General features: G+C 40.5%; 1 protein-coding gene across 1 annotated transcript; it reads right to left on the bottom strand.

Annotated features, from left to right (window-relative positions):
- On the bottom strand, positions 1-27,413 carry gabra4 (gamma-aminobutyric acid type A receptor subunit alpha4). Its single transcript, XM_023277014.3, has 9 exons — positions 26,879-27,413; positions 26,662-26,780; positions 25,382-25,449; positions 24,579-24,799; positions 23,966-24,048; positions 17,668-17,811; positions 15,002-15,154; positions 5,326-5,582; positions 1-1,942 (listed from the first exon to the last, which is right to left on the bottom strand). Exons 1-9 carry the CDS (start codon positions 26,965-26,967, stop codon positions 1,406-1,408), a joined length of 1,671 nt encoding a protein of 556 aa, XP_023132782.1. The 5' UTR covers positions 26,968-27,413; the 3' UTR covers positions 1-1,405.

The following is a 27,413-nucleotide window of genomic DNA, read 5'->3' as shown; positions in this document are numbered from 1 at the left end:
TGCGCTCAGACTTTTATTAGGAATTTTTCTGGCTGGTATTACAGTGCGGCTACAGTAAATCCCATTACTCTAACCCTAGTTGGCAAAATGCTGACTGAGTGATCGACAGCTGCACATCAGCTCACACTGGGGTTACCTAACAGAATCTTCCTTCACACAACCTTCAAAATGTGTGTTTTGACGCTCCACTGCAGCTTTATACTCCGTTTCATCCAGTCGTACCTGAAAGATGATTCCCCATCAATGTGCGGTGAAACAATGGAATGTGTGTTCACAATGAAAGCATATAGAAACGTCTTTAAGAATGAGGATGGCAACAGTCTTATGTTTCTTCACCCTCTGAGCTGCAATTCATTCAGTCACATTAACACTCACTATTTCACTGCCACAGTGATCTACGACCAAATGGCTTCACCTTCTGCTCCCTTTATTTGTTCAAGCTATGACTCTTTTTTTTAATCACTTACACAATCTTTGTCTGCTATTCGGAAACCTGTTTGTCAGGAAAGAAGCTTAAACCCTACTGTTACATGAATTAATAACTTGAATTTACTACTTCCTGCCCGATTTTATCCCCGTATTTCATCTTCAGTATTTTAGATTAGTTAATCCATCTTGTATAAGAAAGATGCTTTGCAAGTAGGTACTGTACAAAAGAAGCTTTTCGTGGTTGATCAGGTCCCGGCCAAAGCTCCACTCAGCCTGGTTCAAGGATTTTCCATCTGAACAAATCTATTTTATTTTAGTTTCAAACTTATTTGGCCAGCATTCAAGAATTAAAGTTTATCAGTCTAAAGTCCACGGACCACGACCACAGCCCCTTTGTACTCTCAGATAGTTAACTCCCCTAACTGTCTGGCACCAAAGCAACAAGTCTTAATATTGAAATGGAAGTAGACTGTATTCATTAAATATAAATCTGTTTGCCCTAATAAATGTATATATTTACAAAGTTGGTGGAGTTCAGTTCAGGACGGTGCAACACACATCCAAACATCTTACCAGGTGCAGGGTACAAAAATAGGAAAATGAAAAATTCCCATGCTTTATCTTGACTGCAAGCCGAAAGGGATCACGAGGCAGTTGAAGCCGATGAAGACCTTCACAGTCAGATGAAGCACGATGTGATACAAAGAGGACAGTCGCATACTCCAGTGTGCAGGTGCTCGTTCCTATGCTGAGTCAGATATTTCTAATTTGGCTGATTTGTTCCCATGCTTGCTGTTCCAGGACCTTAGGAAGAAAAAAATAAATGTATTCTGAGAGCATTCTCCGGGACATGGAAGTGCTTGATGAGCACATTTAGTTTATCTGTTTGGCAACAGTTTCTGCAAATTCCCATAATCCTTATTTGCTCCCCATGTGTTGAAAGAAACCATCATCGCTCCTGATGCCAGAACAAAGTCTAGCCACCTTTAGCCACCATCGTGTCCTTGGATAAGTAAACCACCCAGTAGACCATGTTAAATGCACCAAAGGACACTGGGAACAGGATCCGTGCATACTTGTCAATTTTACTGGTTCCTCCCATCCCAGCAGTGGTGGGCTGAGAACACGGCGTCTGCTTTGGCTCCAGTTTGTTCCCCATCATCTGGATGCGCTCCAGCTTGGGCCCCAGCAGATGCTGCAGGGATGAGGAGCTGGTGTTCTGTTTGCACGGCGTCCCGGCCATGACGTCTGGCGTGGAAGCTGCAGCCTGAGGCGCATTCTTCACCAGCTGGGTGGAGGACGAGGCCACGCTCAGCAGACTCTCAGACTTGGGGCTGGAACGCGACAAGGTGGAGGAGCTGCCGTTAGCTCCGCTGGCTAAAGGTCGCAGCGGTCTTCCTCTTCCTATTCCTGAAATGTTGGTGGTGGACTGAGCTCTCAGCTGACTGCTCGGCTCTAGGTGGGAGATGTAGTTCATCCGTTTCCTCAGGTTGCCGTTGGTGTCAGGATTTTGCTGTCAAAGAGAAGAACAAACAATACTTTAGTGTCGCTAGTGTGGAATTTTACTGTAATTTCTTCTGACTTCCTTGTGCTTTAAGAAGTACCATCAAATTTGGATTCTGTTGTTGCATTTTTCCACAAAATTACATTTGTATGCCACTAAACTTTCCAGCTCTTCCTGGGGGATCCCAAAGCGTTTCCAGGCCAGATGAGATCTATAATTGCTCCAGCGGGTTCTGGGTCTAGTCCCGGGGTCTCTTCCCAGGCGGACGTGCATGGAAAACCTCCAAAGCAAGTCTCACCAAATCAGATGTCTAAACAACCTAAACCAGCTCCTTTCGATGCGAAGGAGCAGCGGCTCTACTCCAAGCTCCCTCCAGATGTCTGAGCTTCTCACCCTATCTCTAAGGCTGAGCCCAGCCACCCTGTAGAGGAAGCTCATTTCCTCCACTTGTATCCACAAACTTGTCCTTTCAGTCACTACAACAACACAACAAAATGCAACTAAACTCCATTCTCAAATATGTTTTAGAGGGAACATAATTTTGTTTTGAAATAAACGTAATTTTGCGCCATGTGAAGTTGTAGGAAAGACGGACAGTTTTGAAACAGTGAAGATGACCAAGGTTTGCAATTGATGAGAGACCATCAGTCTCACGAATTAACATTCGTTTTTTGTCGTTGTTGACTTTGTTTTCACTTGCTTTCTGGTAAAAATATGTGGTTAGGTTTAGTAAACTATCAGCTTTATTAGATACTTTTTCATAAGGATCAAGGGTGTTATAGCTTATAGCTGTAGTTTTGGATTTCTGCACATGTTGTCGAAGATGCTTTTGGGGCTCTAGTTAAATAGGCAGTAAAAAATTTGGTTCATTTGGTCCCTTTAACTTTACGGAACCAAAAACACAAGAGAAAAAGCATAAGCAATGGGTGAAACAATTTTTTTATCCAAAATCTTTAGTATGGCCTGCAACCTAGTTTGTTAACTAAACTAGAAGATTAACCCTGCATTACTTCTTAAGGCTAAGAGATAGTAGATGATCAGTCAGCTAGACTTTCTGGAATAAAAAACTAGTTCAGAATTCTACCAGTGTGCTAATGTTAATGTTAGTGGGTAGTGGTAAGTTTGACACCATCATTGTAAACTGAAAAGCAGCATTAGCTAAATGTGTTAAAAACATTACAAAGACATGTTTGAAATAATTTGTTACATGATTAGTTACAAATTTGTATTCACCCTTCCACAGGTCTTTAAAAACCAAATGTGAAGAATCCTTATCTTAAGTATGTATTTATAGGTTCATGTTTAAAAAGTTAATCTATGTTTATTAGATTTCAAATGCAAATGTAGGTATCATGCTCCAAAAGCTCTAGAATTAAATAAATGTAAAGTGGGGAATTTATGAGTTACATGGTCCTAAGAATGGAGTGTCTTCTATCTTCTATCCTGTTGAAGTAAAATAATAATAAAAACAAAGAATGTTCCTTCAACATCTGTCCAAAAATAAAAGCTGATACCTACTATGCTTTCCTAATGACAATATTAAACTCTGGTCTGAGTGAGTTAGAAAGAAGAAAAGCTCACATTTGGACCCACAGCTGAGAGAAAACAATATAAGAATTTAAAGGATTATTAGTGTGAATAATGTTGTCTTTTCTTCTCTGTGCTTTTTGTTTGAAGGCAAAGTAAAGTTCACTTGGGTTTCCTTTATGAAAAAGTGTGGCGAGCAGCATAAAACCTCATCATATTGATCTGATTACAGTCAGCCTGACACAGATGGCCTTCATCTGGAAGCAGACGATAGACTATATGCAATACAGATGTCACTTACCGAGGATTTCACTCATTTCACACAAGCTTAAGACAGAAAGTAGGTAGCACTTCATCGGGACAGTAATGCAGTGTAGCATCAAAGGAGCTTATCCTTTGAGAGTTGATGTTTTCAAGCAGGGAGAGTGTGATGCTGGTACTGAGGCATTTGCAGAAATAATCCACCGCCACCCCCCCAACCCCGAAAATTGAAAGGATCCAGTGTTATTGTGTCCCATGTGCAGCAGAGGAGGTGTTTTTGAGTGTGTGGATGGTGAGGTTTTTTTTTTTATCACGAAGGAGGTAAAAGGCTGAGGACTGACCCGTGTTCCAAGCCCTTTGGTTAGCAGGGCCTTGCTCTCGAGGAAGAGAGTATTAATTTTTCCCCCCAGCGCCAGAGCCTCTCTGAAACCTATACAGATGTACTCGGGCTGCGTTGCCGTGGCAACCTACTAATCCACTGAAGTCCCGTTGTCACTATACTGCATTCAGGCATGATTACGCCACGCTGGGATTTGGACTGGAGGGGGCAACTTAAAGCAGTTAGTGTAAAAAACTGACATATGCATCGCTGGGTCACGCCGGCTTCAGCGATCAGTTAACAGTAGACCTGTGACTTTAATTTAAATATACAGTCAGAGGAATGTGCACTTCTTCTCACAGTCACCCAGCTGTAATGCCGTGTTTATATATCACTGTAAACGTTCTGCTACATTTACATGAGCAATGATTTGCAACGCATTCATCATTTCTGACTAAGAGCTCTAAAATAGCTTCATGGTATATTCATGAATTCTGGTTCAATCCATATGTCAGCTTCCGTGGTGTAAACAAATTGGTTTCAACTTTGTGACACAGGAATAAGAGATTGTGTCAATTTATTCATGTGGAATTTCAAAATAAGGGCAAATCAAGAGACACTGTGATTAGCCACAAACATCTGAGCTGTGAAGCTGTTTTTAGATTCTCCTTTTTATCACTTTCCCTTTTTTTTTTTCTCCTGCCGTCTCTAAACCAGAGTCAACCAGTTAGCTTCTAAATTTAAACCTGAGCAACATTTGTCCAGACTCATCTGGGAGAAGCAGGCATGGGAGATGTTAGGTGTCTAATTTTATTTTCCACTTCATTTAGCACATTTAATAAGCAGTTGCTTTTATTTGTCAAACTTTGGTTGACAGAGTAATTATTAGTGCTATTAAGTCAAAAGGTTCTTGTTTGAACTCTTACAGGGGCAAAGCAGAAACATTGTGGCTGATCTTAAATTAATTAAAGTCCAAAAGCACCATTTGTTTTTGTGTCAGGAAACATTTCTGGTTGCTAAAAACATCCTCTACCTCCAAACATGTCAAAAACAAGCAGGTTCTGGTGGTAAACAGAAGTCTATAAATACCCTAAATCAGATTTCTCATCTCTATCTAAGATCGCACAGCTGACAATCCTGAGGCAGCCCCACTTCTGGCCGTTCAAAAAGTCCAGGCTAAAGGCCAAATACAGTTAGCACATAATGAGGGACATGCTGTGTAAGTGCTCCTTGAAGTAAAGTGCGATCAGATTATTGAGCCACTTTAAAGGGAAACAGAAATCACCTGCAGCACTTCCTCCGTGTCTTTGACCTTGACAGGCGTGGTTTGGGGCACCGGCGGACATTTGGCAGGCTTCTTTTTGGCCCGCTCAATCTGTGCATTGGTGAAGTAGTTGACAGCGGCAAACTCAATGAGGGCAGAGAAGACAAAGGCGAAGCAGACGGCGATGAACCAGTCCATGGCGGTGGCGTAGGAGACCTTAGGGAGGGAGTGTCGAGCACTGATGCTGAGTGTCGTCATGGTCAGGACGGTGGTGATGCCTGAGATGAGAAGAAGGAGCGAAATATTTTGGATTTTTGTCAAGAAATCAACACAGCTGATTGAAAGCAAGTAGATCAGTCGTGTAAATATCTGCCTTCCCCTCACATGAATTTCAACAGCACTTAACTGAATGGGACACAAGCAGTGTTCAATAACCCGTATCTATGATGCTGCTCTCATCAGCATATTTCATTAACTGAATGCAGAAGGATAATGATCCAGACACATTTTTTGCTCTCTATAATAGCAGACATGCATATGCAGTGCTTATAGCTGCATTAAAATATCGTTTGGCCACTTGGGGGAAGCTAACATGTCAGCAAACAGTTGCATATTTACACATCCAGCAGGCACCGAGCAACATTAACATTCATCTAAAGTTGTGTCTCTTGCTACCTGGTGAGTAAAAGTCCAATATTTACTGCTGAGAACTACTTTGGTGTGAATCACAGCAGGTGAGAGGGAACCAAAGAACAACAATAAAAGTGCTAAATGATGCCAAAATGCTCTGAGCGAGTCAGGTTTTAGTTAGACGAGGGCGCAACAGTACAGGGCAGCCGTGGGGAGCTGAACATGAGCTGTGAAATACTGACAATATGCTGTTTTAGTCATGCATTTGTAGTTGTCTGTAGCTTCATCTTAATGGACTATGTGTAAAATTTGTCTATTATTGATGTATGATTCATGCATGAGGGTGATTCATCAGCAATTCACTTTAATAAAGATATCAGCTTGCATGTTCTTGCCATCACCATCAAAGCATGGCCATGCAATATCATAAACTCATTTTTATCTCGAATATCAGGGAAAAACAACTTTGTCAGTTCAAACCACTCTAAAGCAAAACAAAAGCGATAACAAACTTAACTCTACATCACTATGGTGTGGAAAGAAGCACAATAGGCAGCCACAGCCTTTTTAATTCAGTTTTCTTATTATTCATATCCTCATTAATAGTATTAATGATAAATAAAAGCTAAATCAAGTGCTTTTTAAATGTGGTATCTGTCGTTTCTGACAGAAGTCCCAAAGGTGAAAAAAGCAAGTTCCCTCTAAAGCTAGATTTATAAAATATCTGTTGCACAAATCTGTTTAAGTCTTGACTACTTTAAGCCATCCTAACTTGCTATGAATTGTGGGTAAACTGTAATTTAGTCAAACAACTGCTCCCTTCATTACAGCAGTAAAGTCCCATCTCCCTGAAGACAGTTAAGAGTAAAAATGATATTTTACTCTAGAAAAATAAAACATTTGGTTCAAAAATGTTTTAAATAGTTACCATAGTCAGTTTCCAATGAGTTATTGTAGTCTGAGAAGCTCTTTTCCTTCTCATTGCTCCACAATGTTATTAGCAAACCACAAAATCTAAGCCTTGACAACAGTGTTACCATGGAAACATAGGTATTAGTTGTAAGCTAGCCTCGGTGTCGGGGGGTTAAAATCTTAAGCTCAAAACACACTGATCATCATGACAGATAATTTAATTCATTGCTAGTATAAAACATTGATTATCGCAGCTTTAAACAAGACAAGCACACAGAGATCGCAGTACTCCGCCAAGGCTGCTCAGTCATATGATTTCCAATGGATGAAATCTTTAAAAAATTTGGGCAGAAATCATGGCACTGTAGAATGTGTCCATTTAATATAGATGTACCCACAAATAAAATGACCTAGCACTGAGCACAGGTGTGTGTTATGCATGTGTATGTTATGTACGGATACTGAATCACGTCACCTAAATATGTAGCGGGCGGCGGGAATTAATGGGACTCAGAAACACCCCCACAATTTAATTAACTATTCCTTGTATCATTTCCGACGGATAAGTCCTGATAAGTCCACAGCGGTGGATTTGTAGTAGGATCACAATCATGTGATCATCAGCAGGCAGCTGATGTGTTCACTTGTTGTCGTAGTTACAGTGCCGTCATGCTGCTATCTTGCAATTATAGAGAAATCTTTAACAAATCCATGGATCCAGACTATAAGCTGCATCTCTGCCAAAATCTAATCAGGTGGTCCTTGTCTCATTTCTGACCTTCCCTGAAAATTTCATCCAAATCCGTTATTCTGTTTTTGAGTAATGTTGCTAACAGACAGACAGACAGACAAACGTACGCCAATCGTCCCATAAGTCCACCATTCCTTGGTGGACTAATAACTCCCTTTATCACTGAAAAATGCTTCCTGATTTGTGGGTGCTCCTGTACAAGTTCTGAGATCTTCTCCGTCAGTTTCAGGCCTCATGACAAGATGCTGGATAAAATATCGATACTGCAGCATAAGGAGGCGGTCCTCATCGATACCCTGGTGCCAGATATCTATATTTTTATTAAAACCTGCAGGCACACTAAACAGATTTCCAATATGCCCAACCAGTGGTGCTACTTCACAGCTACTTGTGGCAGCACTTTTCAAAACAATGCCAGTATGGAGAAGTTGCTTAACCTGCAGTGAAGAAGTAGGAAACTAACATACAGCAGGGGAACTGAAATTCAGAATTATTGGCATGTTATTTAAACTGAATGAAAAAGATACCAAAATACCATCAATAAATACATGATTCCTGCTTTTGGGGTGTTTTTCCTTCTTCAGTTACACAAATATCATTGTATTGCAGAATCACTGAATCGTAACAGTCTTGTGAGTTTCTGTGTGATTTGCAGCCCTGTTACTGAGGGGGAAATGCTGCATCCACACTCAGGATTATTTGCTCTTCCTGTAAATACTGTGTGTTCAACCGAAAGTCTCATGTGTATCAGAAAACATTAAGCCACCAGGAGCTTACAGTTGCCTAAAGTACAGTTTAACTCCTATTCAACAGCAGCAACACTGGAAATGTGGAAACAAATGTGGACACGATGTAGGAGGTTGTACATCACAAAGCTGGAGGATGCGTTGTCAGGACTGAATGTCATATTTTCTCATTTACTCATCGCTGCACTACCAAGAGAGGCCCCGTCGAAATAAACAAGACACCAATCTGGCCATCACGCAAGGTCGCACACGGCTCCTGCAGCCACAGAAGGTCGCAGAATATAAGCCTGTAGCTCGTCGCTCGTCCTTGGTATTATTAACCAATAGCGATAATGTGATTTGGAGAAAATCCCCTTCACGTCGAAGATCTAGAACAATCTGTGCTGCAGAGTCCTTGCCCAACAGAAATTCACTCCCCCCTGCCCGGACGTGACCGCCATATAATTACCTGTCAATCAAAAGCAACGGCGTGACATTGATAGGTGAACTGCAGCTCAAGGCCACAGACGGAGGATATTAACCTCTAATACAAAGCTGTGCGCAATATAAGCAAAAAACTGAGACGGTTCCCAGCTGTCAAAATAAAAGCAGCGAATTTGAAACTAATACTGAAAGCAGGGCAATGTAATGTATGCATGAGTGGAATCAGAGAAATTATCCAGACGTCATCTTGTTATTGTAAATAACACCTGAATTTGTACCTACATAGAAGAGCTGTGAGGCCAAAATGCATGTTAGTGACTTCATGTGGAAGTTTAAATTGTATAGTTTTTGGAAATGTGGTTGTTTAGCAACACATGAATTCAAACATGAATCAAAAAAGTTCATCATCTATAATAAGTCATATTTGAATAACAATAACCAAGACATGTCAGCACACCATAAACCTTCTGCATCTCGTGCTCTTGCTTCTGTGCAAATTGCTTTTACTTCGCCACGCTTGTCACTTCTGTGACACTAGAAGACATTTTCACCAACACAGAACCTTTTACCATCATTCAAATATTCTTTTTTCCTCCAATTACCCTGCATGTGTTCAGTCACATAAAATAAGGAACTCTGTACACAGTGACATAGTTTAGCTCAAAATGCAACCAAACTGCACGTTCAGACCACTGTTGAAAAGCACGAATGACTTGCTGACAGCCAACAGCAGCTCAGATATATGACAAACTGGGAGCACTCGCTGCACTACTACTGGCCTAGGGTGAAAACTAAACAGAAAATGGTGGAGACACTTTTGTTGGCAGCAAACTAATAAAAACACCCAACAATAGTGTACAAGAAGAAGGGAAAACAGTGTTCATGTCTTTGTTTTGTTTTGTTTTTTTACAAAGTTTGCATACAGTCAGAAATGGACTTTACCTGACAATACTTACTGCAAAGTTTATGAAAAACCCTTAGATTCTATTGATCAGTAGATCCTTTTGAACATCTTCCACTAAATCTGAATGAATTACACTTTGGTGCTCATGGTTAATGTAGGATGAACCGTAGGGGATCTAACAAAACATTTATATCTTTATGTGCAATGCTAACTCTGTCTTGAACTGAGTGCCAGTAACCCAGTGGATGTCGAGAGGTTTTCAATCCAGATTTGGCTACCAAGAAATGCATGAGATAATCTCTACAACTCTCAGTCCTGCACTTAATGTATATGGAGACATGAGGCGATTAGATTAGCTTAGCTTTGCTTAGCATAAACACTGAAAGCAGCAGCACCTCAGAACAACCGCTCATTCCTCCACGTACTGCTTCTCTGGATATCAGCGTTTTCTGCATTAGTTCACCAGAATGGATCATCAACTCTCACCCAAACCGCTAACTGCTGATTTTACATTACCACAAATTAAATTATTAATCCTCCTGTTGTCTTCATTTACGGGCACCAAAAAATATTGTTTCCTTGTCTGAAAAAAAATTAAAAAATTAAAAAAAAAGAATCCCCAAATTTCTGAAAATTTGAAAAAACCTTCAGGAAGAAAATTCCAATAATCCCTTAAAAGTTTCCCTTAAAAGTTTTATTTAAAAAACAAAATCCCCCAGATTTGGCAAGAAAATTCTTGTAAATATTTTCAAAAAATGAGCAAAATCTTCCAAAAAAAGCCTAAAAATATCCAAAGTGATTCCATATATACCATATATACCAGTAAAACTTCTAATATTTTCTTTAACAACATCACAAAAAATGCAACCAAAATCCAGCAAAATTTGCTGGTTTTTGGTTGATTTTTTTGTGAATGTTCTTAAGAAACATTATTAACATTTCTTTTTTCCACCAAAAAATATTCAAAGATTTCCCAAAAATGTTGAAAATGTGGACATCAGAAGTTTCACTGTGAAAATATATTTTTTCCCACATTTTCAAACTTTAAAACGGGTTAATTTTGACCCACAGGACGACACGAGGGTTAAACTAGCCAGATACTGTACTTTGCATGAATCAGGGACCCCAGATGACCCCATTTGTCTCCCTCTGCTATGAATGGCTGCACCTGCACATTCTTATTTCAGGCAAACACTGCATCGAATCTGTTGCATGCCAAAATCCAAGTAACCTATCACTTGATGCTTTGAAGGAGCTTGTTAAAAATGCACTTTTTCATTTTGACCCATCTATGTGAAGCCGGGCAGCTCTGACTGTAATCCTCTCTGCTCTCTCTATTGGTTGTCTCCCTGACAAAATGCTTCCTCCACGTTCAAAACAGGTCACTGCGGTTGAGTCACTGAGGCTGCAAGTCATCGCAGAGCGTGGCTGCATGGAGGAAGTGGAGGAATCCAAACGCTGACCACCCTCCTCCCAAACAGCCACACATTCAGCGGATAACAGAAATCCGCTGCCTCAGAGGCTCCACTGATGCAGCAATAGCTGTGCTGCTGTCGTGCCGGACGGTTTGCTGCCGGACTGTCAGATACGTCTGCAGCTGTAGGAGAGCAGCACTGATCCTCTGCTGCTTTATTACGCTGTGTGACATCTTTACTGAGGAACACACACTGGTTGTCACTCAGCAAACAGACTCAAACTACACAGTGGACAGCAAGGCCACACAAACGCACACAGAATTGATAGAGGTGGTGCTGCAGCATGAGTGTGTCAGGAGGAGGCCGGTTGTTTGGTTACCATGAGGGACTCAGTCTGTTGTGACAGTTTGACTAAATGCTGCTGCCAGCCAACAACATGCCTGCTATTGTAATTAAAGGGAAAGTGTGTCCATAATTGTGTTGAAAGTTTTTAAGAAGCGCTGCTGAATAGGTTAAAAATGTTGGAAATAGTTGAATAAAGGCTTTTGTGCAAACTTGTGTGAAGCATAATTAACAGTCAGCAAAGACTGACACTGGTACATTTTTCTTTCTCTTTATTACTCGTGCTGATGGTTGAAAATCACCTCTTGAAAGCAAAGCATTACATCAGAATGTATCACTTTTTAATGGCACAACTCAGCAAGCAGGGAAACGTTCCAGCAACATTGGCTAACATTACCTGCAAGTTCTAATAATGTTTTAAAGAAAACATTTACTCTAATGTTTGAAGAACCTTTTAAAGACATGTATCATTTCAAATAATGTTCCTATGAGGTTATAAATTAACTAAAACAGAATGTTTTAACATTCACAGGATGTTTGAAGGATGATGTCAGATTATGTAACATGATGAGAAAATGAGGATGTTCCTGGATGTCATCCAGGCCTAAGAAGACAAAATACAGCTAGAGAATTTTTTTTTCTATAGACGTTCTTAGAAAGTTCTTGTAATGTTTTGAATGTAAAGTTTTCTTTTATTTCCCAGAATATTGCTCTCAAAGGCAAGAAAAAGTTCTCTAAAGGTGCTAAAAAATGGTCCTAAAACATTTACCGGATGATTCGTGAACATTCCTCCTTTGTTACTAGGTAACATTGTTGGAACATTTTATAAAAAGAAGAGCAACATCCCCAGAACATCTTCAGAATATTGCAGGCAAAGTTCAAATCACAGGAAAACACATTCCCAGCTAGCATAGAGCGTTCCCACAACATTGGCTAACTTTACCTACAGGTTGTAATAATGTTTTAAAGAAAACATTTAATCTAATGTTTGAAGAACCTTTTAAGGATATTTATCATTTCAAATAATATTCCTATGAGGTTAAAAATTAATTAAAGATGTTGTCAGATTATGTGGCATGATAACAACAGGAGAATGTTCACAAAACAACATTTAAAAATGTTTTCCAGACATCCAGCTAGAATTATTTTGTTCTAAAAACGAGCTGAGAAAGTTCTGCAAAGTTCTGGTGATGTTTTCAGTGTAAGGTTTTCTTTTAGTTCTCAGAATGTTGTTCTTACAGGCAGAGTAAAGTTCTTCAAAGACACTCTACAGACATTTTAAAAACTCCAAGAACATTCATCCTTTTGCTATTAGATAAACTTCCCACTGAAAACTTTACTAGAACTATGCAGAACTTTCTCAGAACATTTTAAGAACATAAGAAATCCAGCTGGGAAGTATCTGTCATGAATTCTGAATGACTTTCCATCAACAGAAGTGGAGGAACGTCGGAGCGTAAATCCCGGCCACGATGGTTTCTGGTTTCTGACACAATCAGTCTATTCTAGGACAGAACCAAACATGGTACCAGGGGAGCCAGAGAGAATGGAACCGGGTCACAGGCCAAAACTGACAGCAGCTTGTAAGATGTCTACAAGAAGCCTACATGCAGCCTATTGTTCCACCTCACGCTGCTTAAAGAGAGCATCACAGCACTATTTCATGATTCTAACCCTGTTTTTTGCAATGGTATGTTGCTTTAATGACTAGCGAACCAAATAAGAATATGCACAAATGAAATGTATCAATAGTTAGGGCAAAGTTAACTAATATTTGACAAGTCCTCTCAAAATATTCCAAAATGAGCATCTGCAGTACATTTGTACAACAATTTGAGGAAGCTCAATATTTATTGCTGCAAAATTACCACAAGTCTTCAAGTTGCTTCAGTTTTCAAAGGAAAGCAAACTGAAAACTTCACTAGGAGGCTTCCTGACATGTATGCTAGAAATGACTGCAACTTCTGCAGAGTGCATTTACAAACAACAGCTGATGCAACATTACATCATCATCTACACCCGTTAATCTTATCTGATGCAGTCTGTAAGGAATGCTGTGATTTACTTTGATTATTCAGATAAAAAAAATACAAATTTATAGGGTGATGCACTTTTTTTGAACATCACTGTACCAGCATTTGTTTTGGAGCTCTTGATGTCATTTTTCTACACTGGTTTTAAGTTGCAATGTGTTGCCTTGAGAAGACTGAAATAAGTAACTTATGATCACTTTGTGGCGTCACTGTAACTATGACAACAAGTGAACACTACGTCAGCTGCCTGCTGACGATCACATGATTGCGATCCTACTGTAAATCCACCGCTGCGGACTCACTGGGACTTATCAGTTGGAAATGATACAAGGAACAATTGATTAAAGTGTGGGGGTGTTTCTGAGTTCCATCAATTCCCACTGCCCGCTACATATTTAGGTCATGTGATCCAGTATCCGTACGTAACGTACTGCTGCATTTGTGACAATGCCATGTGGGGGAATGAACAGTTTTGGAGGAGTACTACGCTCTCTGAGTGCTTTTCTAGTTTTGCTAATGTGTCTTCCAGTATATAAATACATCACAGGGGCACATTAAAAAGGTGAAAACCTTCATTCGCTAACTCCTGGTAAAATGGCTAACAAGCTAACTGGGATTACTACATGTCATTTCATTACTGAATTGAAGTTGAAATTCCTTCAGCTCCTTGTTATTGAAAAGTAATCACTTTTACATTTATTTTACAAGCCACTTTATATTGCTGTTTGTCTACAGTGTGTTAATACTGCATTTATTCATTTTCATTTTCATCCTTGTACATATTGTACATCTTATTATTAATATTATTACACATATGTTTGTTCCTGTTGTAAATTTCCCCTGGCGTGGGGAGCAATAAAGGATTATCTTATCTTACATTCCTCTAAATAGTAGTGTGCTACAAAGGAATGTGTCTTCTCAAGTAATTTTCAGATTAAAGAAAAAAAATTAAGATTAGTCCTAGATCTGTGTAATATTTAATTATTTTTTGAGGCCTAAATCTGTTGAATCTCATTAAAGTCATATCGATCTATTTAATGAAACATTTAATCACCTCATATTTGTAAGTGATAAAACAATTTGAAAACATGACTTTGATTATTTAGTGGTATTTATATAAAAAGTACATTTATCTAATCAAAATGGCCTCTTAAGGTATCGTGTCCATAGCAACATCTTTCCATTTTACTCTACATTTATATCAAGACTGTTTATTTCAGCTCATTTACAGAAACGTGTTCATCGGCTTCAGCTTCTATTTAAGGCAAAACTATCTATAGAATGGCTTTAAAGATGGATCAAAATGAAAATGAATGGGACTTCACTTTGAAATCTTATAATAAATCCTTTAATCTTATAATAAAAAACAGCAGCACTTTATACTTTCAGAAAGAATCACTGCACACTTGAGCATCGCCTTGTTGCAGCGAGTGGAGAGACGTGGCAGCTCTGATTGCTGTGTTGGCATGCAAACATCAAATAAACAGACAGCGAGGAGCAGAAAGGCTGTGCAGGAAGAGGGATGTGTGGAGTCTACATACCAAAAACTGTGCGTGCCGGGACCGATTCTTTATTTATCCAGAAGGACACTTGGGAGAGGATTACTGTCATTATGCAGGGGATATACGTCTGAATCATGAAGTAGCCCATTTTACGTTTCAAGTGGAAGTAGACCGTCATCACCACATATTCACCTGGAGGATCAACAGCAGTGAATTAGTTTGATGAACAAAGAGTTTAAAGTTTCAGGCTGACAGATTTCAGTTAATACAGCTCGAGACAGATGTCACATTAGATCATTTATTCACACCCTTCTACATTTTAGGAGCTCTGTCCATTTTCACCCAAATGGACACGTCATCCGTTCCAGCTCTCTGCTGCTAAAACCCTTTTTTTTTCTTCTTTTTAGATCCTTAGTATTTACGTGAACCAACTGGCCCCTCTGAAATGTCTCAACGAGTTTCATTTCACGAGGCTGGTTCTGTGCGCTCGTCACGGTCCAATAGACTGACTGTCATGTCTGTGCAAGTGTCAGTGCTCCAAATCCTTCCAATATCTACCACTGAAGCCACATTTCTGCTATATTTGCCCTGTCACTCGTGTGGAAAATACAGTGCAGACCTGGCAAATCCACCCAGTTCGACAATACAGCTATGAACAAAAGTCTACCTACACTTGTACAAAGTACATCATGGCAGGTCTGTCTTGAGTTTTCAATGAGTCCTTAAACTCTTGATTATCTGTGACAGAATAATTAAAACATGCATCTTTGTCACAAAAAAACTATCATGCATTTTTTTTCCTTTTATACATGTATTGTAAGTTTTCTGGGTACATGACAAAATGTGCTTGGTCAAATATATATACACTATCGTTCAAAATTTTGGGGTCACCCACACAATTTCATGTTTTCAATGAAAACTCCCACTTTTATTCATGTGCTAACATAACTGCACAAGGGTTTTCTAATCATCAATTAGCCTTTCAGCACCATTAGCTAACACAATGTAGCATTAGAACACAGGAGTGATGGTTGCTGGAAATGTTCCTCTGTACCTCTATGGAGATATTCCATTAAAAATCAGCTGTTTCCAGCTACAATAGTCATTTACCACATTAACAATGTCTAGACTGCATTTCTGATTAATTTACTGTTATCTTCATTGAAAAAATGGTTTTCTTTCAAAAGACAAACATTTCTAAATGACCCCAGCTTTAAACGGTCATGTATATACAACAATATTATTATTTGGTTAAATGTCCCTTGGCCATTGTCACTTTATGGCAGCCATCCGTAAGCAAAGGTTGTATCTTTGACCATGCATCTTGACAGAATAGATGTAATTCAACTGAATTTGTTGTCTTTCTGACACAGCCTTGTTTCTTCTTCACAGTCCAGAGGTTTTTAACAGGGTTTAAGTCAGGACGTTAGGGGAGATTCGTATAAAATCTTAATTGTTGCCTGATTTAGCCATTTCTTTACCACTTTGGGATCATTGTCTTGTTGGAACACCCAATTGTATCCTAGACCCAACCTACTGGCTGATGATTTTAGAAGAATGTGGAGGTAATCATCCTCCTTCATTATTCCATTTACTTTGTGTAAAGCACCAGTTCCATGGGCAGCAAAACAGTCCCAGAGCATAATACTGCCACCAGTATGGTTTGGTGTTCTTGGGGTTCAAGGCCTCATCTTCTCTCCTTCCAACATATTTCTGGACAATGTGGCCAAATAGCTCAATTTTTGTTTCATCTGATCACAGAACTTTCCTCCATAACACTTTTTCTTTGCAACTGTGATCATCAGAAAATTTGAGTCAAGCCTTAAGGTGCTGCTACTTGAAGAAGGTCCTCCATCTTTACTGAAGCCTCTCAGCTTATGTTGATGTAAAACACTGTGGACACTGACAGCTGTGTTCCAGCAGGTTCTAATTCACTGCAGATCTGCTTTGTGGTGATTCTTGGTTGACTCCTGACCATCCTGACCAACTGTCTCTCAGCAGTCGGTAATAACTTGTGTTTTCGTGGCAGTGACTCATGCACTTTATACCGACAAACACTTGTTTGCACAGACTATTCTGGGATTTGCAGCTGCTTTAAAATGACTCCAAGTAACTTTCCTGACTCAAGTCAATGATTTGCTTTTTCAGATCTTGCAAGGAGCCCCAGGCTTTCCAACTGTAGTGTTTGCTGCAGAGTCTGATGAGTGCATCAAATAAGCCCAATTCAAACTGGCTCAGAGGAGCCAGCAGTTGTGATCAATCATGTTTACTTATGAGAAGTTAACAGGTCATGCCACCAAGGGAAGTTGATTAATACGGCTTCCTACACCACCAAAACTGGCGACCCTAGTTAGTTGCTGTATGTATATTTTTGACCCAACAGATTTATAATAAATCCATGAAAGAATCAAAATGCATGATTGTTTTTGGTGACACATGGGATTCAGTGACTCTATCATAGAAACCTGAGATTTACAGGAGTCATGGGAAACTCAGGATTGCCATGATTTACATGGTCTTTACAAGTATGTGTGTAAACTTTTGTTCACAACTTTATTTAACACACACAGACAGCTTCCCATCAAGAAATGACATGCCTATAAAATTAATAAATGAACAACTGAGCTCATCCCATCATTTCTGGAGCCATTTTGCTTGGAAGCATGATTTATTTACAAAATGGTGAAAGAACCAGTATGTCTCACCTGTGATGGATTTAATCGTTTCACTGGAGACCGTCTGGCCGATGAGATCATACTGAACGAGGCTGGAGGACTCAGGAGGGACCTCCACCGAATGCTGCGGCCCTTTGGTCCAAGTATAGATCATCTCTGTTTTTGGATAGGCATCTGTGGGCAGACAGCAGAGCCACATGGACGTGAGTCACGTACTGTACGTTGTGAACAGTGCAGTGTAAAGAAAAATAACATGTGCAGCATACTGTGGGAAAAATTCTTGATGTATTGTAAGCTGTCTTTATCATTTGTACTCATGCCTCCCAGGGCTGGTTCTGGCCTGCTGTACTACAGTGGGCTGATAGATGGTGGTAAGTAACCCAGAGGTCAGAGAAGTGGGTTAGTAATCAGAAGTTTGCCAGTTTGAGGCCAAATACTCACATCTCCACCTCTAAGAGCAGTGTTTTTGAATGATCCCTGACATAAATAAGTGTGATAAATGAAAACTTACAGTTGCAGGAGGCAAGCAAAAAACTGAAACAAAAAACCACCAGAACTTGAAAATACACTCAGAGGTAGAAGAACTGCAAGGAAGCTTCAGAGGTTTCTGACCATTGCCACTGTAGAAAAACCTTTTGACTTCAATATGCTTCCTTGAAAACCCCTGTAGCAGAGGATATTTTTGGACCCCCACCCAAGAAAGGTTCTTTAAGAAATCATTTTGTGTGGTTTGGGCTTCTATGTTGAACTTTCATTTATTAAAAAAAACCCAAACATGAGAAGAATAATAGACAATACTGTAGATGTTACAAAAATAGGGATCTTGGCATTAGTATCCAGAGTAATGGGAATATTAATCTGTTGGCAGAAAGTCAGGCCCAGTTTGCCCAAATATACAAAACCATTCAATCACACTTTGGCCTTCCAATCATGAGTTAGAACCAGTCAAACATTTTCTCTGCTATTTTTCTATTGGCAAAACCTTTTTTTCCCCATTGCGTGGGAAAGATACATGTGTAGGTGGACGAAGCCCACCACAGCCCATAGCGACCACCAGGTGCATGTTTGCGTATCCATATATGTGCACCATGATTATAAATCTGTAATTCCATCTAACTACTTGAGTTTGTGGACAGTGCCTTGTCCCTATTACCAGACCACTTCAATCTCCTATGTTAAAGTATGCTTCGCATGGAAATCATGCCCAGTGATGGGGAAAAATACTGCCTACCACAGCTTTAACTGGAGTGGAACAAACTTTGTTGAGCACGGATTTGTTCCAGTCTACACACAGGTTCTCATTAAGCATTTGTGTCTGTTATTTTTCACAAGAAGTAGGATTGAATTTGTACTTTTATATATATACCTTATATATATACTTTTATATATGTTATGGAGGCGAAGTCAACACATGAAGCCATTGAGACATCTTCATGTACACGACCGTTTGGGGTCACTTAGAAATGTTCTTATTTTTGAAAGAAAAACTGTTTTTTTTTTCAATGAAGATAACATTAAATTAATCAGAAATCCAGTCTAGACATTTTTAATGTGGTAAATGACTATTCTAGATGGAAATGGCTGATTTTTAATGGAATATCTCCATAGGGGTACAGAGGAACATTTCCAGCAACCATCACTCCTGTGTTCTAATGCTACATTGTGTTAGCTAATGGTGTTGAAAGGCTAATTGATGATTAGAAAACCCTTGTGCAGTTATGTTAGTATATGGATAAAAGTGGGAGTTTTCATGGAAAACATGGAATTGTGTGGGTGACCCCAAACTTTTGAACGATAGTATATGTGCGCCCTGTTTCCTAAAAAATGACATGCCTGTACAACTGAACTGCATTGTCTGTTATGTTTTGAGGGAAAACATATTTTCACTGACAGCATGTGTTTATTAGATAGGGTGGGACTCGTCACTCTGATGACTTAGATAATGGAGCTGAAACTTCAAACATTTAAAGGAAGGGTCGTATTTTAACACAAAGCCTGATAATAAAATTGAATTGAATTGATAGTTTTGGTGCCTGAACTCAACACAGCAATGAGTAAAAATGAAACTGATGTCTAAAAATAATGGTTCCACACGGAACATGGGCCCCAGTCTCTGGGGTGAAAATCTGCATTGGACTTACAAGGACTTTGTGGCTCTTTGAAGGTGGAAATGTTTCCTGCTACATCATACTGTTACCTTAAAATACCTCTTTCAAAATGTAACTGAGACTTCGGTTTTGCTGTAAACAAAAATTATTTTAGTCAGCAGGGTTGTCTGCTTGTATTTATTGATTGATTCTTTGATAGCCTAATAAGTAAAGCTGGCATTTCTCTATTTGTGTGGAACTAAATAAGTAAACATGAGTTTCCTGGGCTCTGCCTCTCTAAGTGAAAACGTCTCCACATAAGTGCAACAAACCAGAAACCACAAGGACTGAAATAGACTTTTGTCATTTTGTTTAATGTCAGTCCAGCTTCTAGACATTTACCTTTTCAACTAACTCTGCATTCATTGTTTCTTTCGGCTGCTTGGGGCAGTGCAACAAGCTGTAAAGCTGACATTTAATAAACTTATGAAGATGTTGTGGCAAATACAAATAGTTGCCTGTTTGTACATCAGATTCAGAGCAACATCAGCATTCAGTTAGAGTCGTGTTTGAGCTGCACTGTGTTCACCAGCTTGTCACTAACTTTATCAGTCTGTCATTTGGCTGCTGGGCAGTTGACTATCAAAGCATTTTTCTTTCATAAGCTGAAAAATAGCTGTGTGTTGCAGCTGGGATGGAGGTTAACGAGACTGGTGAGAGTGAAGCAAAACATTAGCCGGAAGCAGTGAAACCAAAACAATGATCTGAAAGACGGTAAAATCATGAATGAAACCCCAGAATCAAGTGATAATTTGACACCCAATGAGTGTCACTTTTCACTTTCAGTCAGCTGTTCATATCAGCTGAGCAGTTTTGAGCTTAATTAGGTCACATACGTAAATATTCTTACATTTGAGGGCTTTAAGTGAAAACCATTACTGTGCATTAATTGTTCTTTGGTCAGCCCTGCCGTCCGATCCAACATGCCCTCACCCTAACCGACCAATCACAGCAGAGTTCATCCCTCTGGCTGATTCAATCTAGCCTTAATTGTTTCCCTGCATAGTGCATTCTTGGCTAACAGCCTCTGAAGCAGCATCACAGGACTCTAAAACTCTCCACTGACTAATTAGATTTTTCTCCAGCTACCAGCAGATCGACCCCTCACCTCTCCTCAAATGTAATTAATTTACTATTCTGCAAGAAAAAAAGATTCAGATGCAATTTTGAGGGACCATTTGGTCTAAATGATTAGCACTTCATTGGAGCTATTTGATATTTACTGATAAAAATGCATGAAAACATCGCATCCACTCCAGATCCATAGAGTTTTAGGTTGTCATATTTTCCTGTCGTCATCTACACAGAAGTTGCAGCTTCCAAATAAATCCTCCTTATGGAGCCTTTAAACATTCTTTTGCTTTCCCCTGTTGCTTCTTCGGAGTGTTTTGCTTTATGCATACTGGCGGCCAGTTTGTGGATGCACTACAAAATGCCAGTTGTCTCTGCCTGCCACTCCCTATGGGACTCCACATCGGCAGGATACCAACTGTGCTGCCAAAATGAAATGACTCTGGTGTGTCATGGAGTGGAACGCAATGCCTGTGCACACAAGTCCAGATGGAGAAACAGAAAAGGAGTCGCAGAGAGAGGGAGAGGGAAAGAGTGATGGAGGAAAAAAAATGAAGGCAGGGCAGACAGCGAGAAAATTAGCACGAACACACTCGACACACACACACAGCAGCAGCTATGGAAAATAGCTGCATAGGTCTGTGCTATCCGGAGGCAGAGGAAGGGATTCTGACCTTTCCTTTGCTTCAGGCCACATCAGATCCATGGTCGCTTCCTCCTGACTGGAGGCGAGCAGCAGCAGAGCAGGATGGTGAAAGGAGGAGGACGAGGAGGGGGGAGAAGGATGACAATAACTGAGAAATGTGAATTTGTCCTCTGCAATGTCACCACACTGGGTAATTGACGGCGGATCGGGCGAGTGTACAGGCAAACTCGTTGTCTTTTCCTTTCTCTTTCTCTTGTAGATGTAATCTTCAAATCGCTGCTCTTCCCCCTGATAAGACGGAGCTGCTCCTTTCTGAGAAACTCCTTTGCTGGAGATAAGTCTTTTCTGCTGACCAGTAGGCCCAGTATGAACACCGGTGCTGAGCTAGAGCTCCATTGTTTGCGACGAAGAATGAAATATTTCCTTATTTAGTGTTAGCATTCAGTCGCTTTGTGCTCAGCTCTTCAGCAATTCTTTTCAGCTCAGAATCCATTTCAGTGCCACCAAGAGGAGGAAAGTCGTGATCGAGCTTTTGTGTCTCTTTTTTTGACTTTTCACACTAAGTCAAGACAAAGGTTTGATTTAAAACAGGCCTCCAACTTTTTAAATATCCTCTTTACATCCACTGCTTTTTGTAAAACTTTCACTGTAGGTGTATCCAAATAGAAAAAGCTTAAAACAGCAGAACTGTAAGCCCAAAATTCATGCAAAATAAATTAATTTGAAAGGTTACATCTTCTAGTTTCTGAAAACGTGTTTGCTACTCCGCCAAGGAACGGCGGAATTATGTAATGATTGGCATACGTTTGTCTCTGTCTGTCTGTCTGTCTGTCTGTCTGTACGCAATATTAGTCAAAAACGGACAAACGGATTTGGATGAAATTTTCAGTGAAGGTCAGAAACGACACAAGGACCAAGTGATTAGATTTTGGCAGTGATGTGGCTTATAGTCTGGATCCATGGATTTGTTCAAGATTTCTGTATCATTGCAAGATAGCAGCACGGCGTCACTAACTATGACTACAAATGAACACTACCAGCTGCCTGCTGATGATCACATGATTGCCCGTATAGCTCAACGCGTTGAGCAGGCGACCCATGTACAGGGGCTGGTCCCCGACGCAGCGGCCCGGGTTCGATTCCCACTCGCGGCCCTTTGCTGCATGTCTTCCCCCGACTCTTCTCCCCTGTCTCTCTCTCTCACTGCGCCTATCTAACAAAGCTGACAAAAAGGCCAAAAAAAAGAACTTTTAAAAAAAAAAAAACTTGGGGAAATTCTCTTATATCCGCTGTCTTGCTGAGAGTTCGATAGAAGAGTGGCGTTTTGATTAGCGGAAAGATTGAAATCAAGTAGAAGCTAAAATGAGATTTACAGACACGAGAATGGTGTAATCCTCTCATTAACTCTCACAAATAACCATGTTTTCCAAAACAGTGAAGTCTTCCTTTAAGAATCCTCCTCCTTGCCATCGCTCACTCTCACCTCATTTGCACCAGAATGGATGAAAGCCGATTTACAGCACATTACGACTCCTGCTAAGCTAACCCAAAGTCAGAACTCCCTCCAAAAGCTAAACCCGGCTCACTTGTTGTGTGCTCCATGCTAATTACTCTGCCACCTGTTTTGTAATGTAAAGTGCTCCAGCAGGTCTCCTGTGAAGCGACACTGGGAGGCACGAAATCTAAAATGCAGCGAGGAGGCCAGTGGAGGCTGCCAGTCTGCTTAGCAGTGGGCTTATTTGTTTGCAGCTTTAGGAATGACTCAGGTACGAACCTTCACCGTGATAATGGCTCATAAATAAAAATAAAATGTGTCCTTTGAGAAATCGCCCTCCACAAGATTAACATTTTACACCCAATAAACAGCATCTGTTACACCTACAGACAAACCTGATCGCTAAACTTATGTGATTCTGCAGTGAAACAGAGTTCAGGCTCTGATGAAAATGGTGTGTTCTGGAGCAATACTGGCTTGTTTAGAGGCACAGCAACAGCATTAGAGGATAACAAAGACGTATTTGCCACCAGATAACTGCATTTACACAGCTGGCTTACATTGTCTTGTCAGAGTAATTCAGCAACCTTCTTAACCTTCTTCACAAGATTCACTAAAGGTCATTTCTGCCATGATTGGGTATGACTCCTGCTCAATACTGTTATTTTACATGTAAATTATTATCTACACATCTCTATCAGTACTCCACATTTACAGTCGACTGACATTGGACTTTTTGTCCAGCTAACTTTTGCAAATGATGCTTAATTTACTACAACCGGAAATCTTTTTTCATTTGCTTTTGTGCACTTTCCACTCTATTATAAGAGCATTATTGCATTTCATTCTCTGTTTTTACTGACATTTCTTCTTTTTCGAGCTGCCTACTGAGCACTTGCAACAAAGCAGTCTCCCAGTGGGACTAAACAAAGTTTTCTAATTGTGAATATGTGCATCCACAGAACTTACAGCTCCCAAATTTGAGGGGACAAGCGTGTCCGTCCATGGGGAAATCCACCAGCTTCATGGGACACTCAGCGCTGATAGTCAACCTGTTGTAGAACCAAGAAGAATTCTTCCATTTAGGACCAAACCAAGATGTTGTACACTACAACACTTGTAATTTGTGGCTAAATGTTACCATGCTGGTGATATTCACACACACATTCAATCAGTGACGCAGTAAAATCCCACTGATTTGCTTTTTAAGAATTTCACTCCTGGTAATTGCTACTAAAAAGCTCATGGTTCAATTACTCGACTGCTATCATGTTGAGCTGTATTGAAAGTTTGGCATCTGCGCTGCCTCCACACAGATTTCTCCTGTTTGCACTGTGAGCCTGGGTTTGATTTCACACAAAATCTCCTTTATTGCTGCTCACCAAACAAAGACTGTCATCTCTCTGCACTTTAATGAGCAAAAAAAAAAAAAACACTAAAATGGGAATAAAAAGCATGTGAAGTGTAATTATCCTAAATGCAAATTAGATTCTAAAGATGGCAGGAGCTAGATGCAAACATTTGCTTGAGGTCAGGCTGCAGTTTTAGCTTTGAAGAGGGCTCATAAGGTGTTTAACGTCACCTCATGGTGTAGAGGATGGTGCCGTTCTTCATGATGCGGAAGAGCTTGTTAGGGGCCGTCATGTTGTGAGCGACGGACTTCTTGCCGTTCCTGAAGAAGGTGTCCGGCGTCCAAACTTTGGTCACCATCAGGTTGTTCAGCCTCAAAATCTCTATGGGACCTTCGTACATCAACCTCCGGTCCACCCACGTCTGCCGGAAGAATACGTCCATTGTGTATTCCTGAAATTTGGAAGTTGACAAAAAGTGGAAAAACACATAAGATAGGTCAGTAATGTTCTGCTTTTATCTTGAGGAGAGTTTGTCGAGTCAAACATCTTGTTACATAAAGATGCAGGATGGTTTGCGGGTACTTCAAAAAGTTGTCAGCCTCGCCCAGAAATAAGGGTGTAACTCTCATTTTTGGGCACAACTGTATACTATAAAACCTGCTATCATGGTCCACAAAACCTCAAATGTTTGAAGCAATCAAAGAAAAAAATGAGAGGAAAGCTTGGAGCTGCCTGCTGTTGCTCCAGGACAATGGGCCTGACTTTTATCTATTTCTCAAACTGAAATCCCACGTTTGTGGTCGCCATTTTCAAAGTGATGAAAAGGTCATGCATGCTGTTAAGGAGGCTCAAGATGTGACCTTCTGCATCAAAGGAATAGCGGGGCTTCGGTGGACCAAGGAGACGATGCTGGAATATAATGCAAGAACAATCTTTTTCCTGTGACGTTTCATGGCGAGGCTGAGAACTTTTTGCAGTGTCCTCGTATATCTTCTTTGTGTGTTTCTATATCTCCTGCAGTGACCAAACTTACCATTTCAACATCTGAGACGGGCCCAAAGCTTGTCACATAAATATCAGTCTTGACCTCAGTCACAGGACCTATCAGATTGATAAAACACACAAGTGTCACATTTAATGACCTCCTCCTTGCCTCAGAGAAACACCAGTCTTATTCACACTTGTGTTAAATTCTTTACAGCCCATCAGGATGAAATGCAGAAGACATGCAATAGCTGATCCCTTCCAGAGCCTCTGTATAACAGAAGTGAAAAAAAGCTTAAAAGATGTATTTAAAAAAAAAGAAAAAAAAAGAAAAAGAAAATAATAATCCTGTTTGATTTTTTTCTTAGTGAATGACTGTCGGGCCAGACTGTAAAGGCTGCATATGGACTTGTCTGCTGACGGGCTGTAAAGCAGCATCGAGGCGTCTCTCTCTTGGAATAGTGCTGCTGCAGACATGATGTACGAAGAAAAAAAAATTAACCCAAATCCGCACTTTTAGCACTTGAACTGTGCATTAAAGCGTGTGTCCCGCAACATACATACGATTATATAACCGCGCTGGCTCCAGCTTAGCGGCCCATCTTCAGAGGCAAAACTAACCAGGCTTTCAGGATCAAGTCTGCAGCAGCATCGCGTGTGTTTTTTAAACCCACGAAGCAACATGTTACATATGAAGCACACGGACAAGTGAAGACAAACCCTGCAATGTTGCACCACTGTTCCCATTACGCACGACATGTTTTGCGTGTTCTTAAAGGCAGATCACTGGGTTTTTGCACATGTGATGATGATGTTTGCTGTTTTAGTGCATTCAAATACAAGTGACTTGACTTACAGTTGTCTTATTGCACTTTAAGGCCTGTTTTAAACCTCCTGGGGCAAGGTTTTTATTCCCCCCTTTTATTCATTTGAGAGTGAAAATGTGGGTGAAACTCTCCAGATTTGTGTTTATCTCTATCATTTAACACTTATTTAATTTCCAATTGAACAAACAATCAAGTAGAAGACAAAGCTACTCTTGATTTTGTTTTAGAGATGCGATATTGCTGCTAAAGATGAAAAAAATATATACAACTGACCTGACTTTTAGGTTGCATTTTGCGCTCAATGGTGTGTTTAGAGCTGCATTATTGTACTTAATGCTGTGTTTTTTGTTGTTGTTTTTTTGTACATATTCATTCATATGGCATAAGAATTTAAAATATGGAGTGTGTTAATTTGACGATCTGAGGCGTTGCTGTGGGGTGCTTTTCTTGTGGAAAATGTTCAGTACACAGTGCGTAAAAATCGCGTTTTTCCCTTAAATACCTCCAAATCCAGGTCGCAGCCTGTTGTCATAACCGTCCAGAAGTCGGTCCAAAATGCGCGTAAAATTCTCCGGATAGATCCTTTCATCCTTCTTTGTTTGTGCACAGATTTTCTTCACACTACAGAAGAAGAAAACATTGAGGAAACACATTGAGGAAACACTCACAGCTCAACGAAAGTGATCCGCTCCGGGAGCTCGGCTTTCGGAGACACTCACCAAGTGGCCAAACAGAAAAAGTAGAAGAGGGTCCGAATAAAAGCGGGGCGCGTCGCTGTCACCATCTCCTTCTCGTTGGCAGAAACCATCCTTGCATGCCATACTTCAAGCCTCTCTCTTCACATCTCACCGCGCCAGCTGCCTGCCTGCGTCCCGGGCAACAGGGAGCGGAAAGGAGCGCAGAGGGAAAGAGGAGGGAAGTTGTGCGCCTCTGTCCTCCTGCAGTCCTCCACCAAGAGACACCTTCACCATCCAGCCCCGGTCACCTCCTGTCCGGATCCGAGCTGCTGCTGCTGCTGCTGCTGCTGCCTGCGTCCAGAGAACGCACCAATCCTCCCTCTCTCCTCTCCACTCTCTGTTGGCTTCCCTGTCTCACACTCTTTCTCTCCCTCCCTCTCTCCTCTCTTGTTTGCTTTCTCCTTCCCTCGCTCTCTCCCTGCCTCTCTAACACCTGCTTTGGTTAGACGTGCACTGCTTTGAAATGACTTAAACTGAGTCAAATCTCTGACTTCACCCTGCTGTCAAAACTGGGGGA

Source organism: Amphiprion ocellaris, chromosome 13, assembly GCF_022539595.1.
Source record: "Amphiprion ocellaris isolate individual 3 ecotype Okinawa chromosome 13, ASM2253959v1, whole genome shotgun sequence".
Taxonomy (NCBI): domain Eukaryota; kingdom Metazoa; phylum Chordata; class Actinopteri; family Pomacentridae; genus Amphiprion; species Amphiprion ocellaris.
The sequence above is the reverse complement of the archived record's forward strand: the minus strand, read 5'-3'. Positions and strand labels throughout refer to the sequence as shown.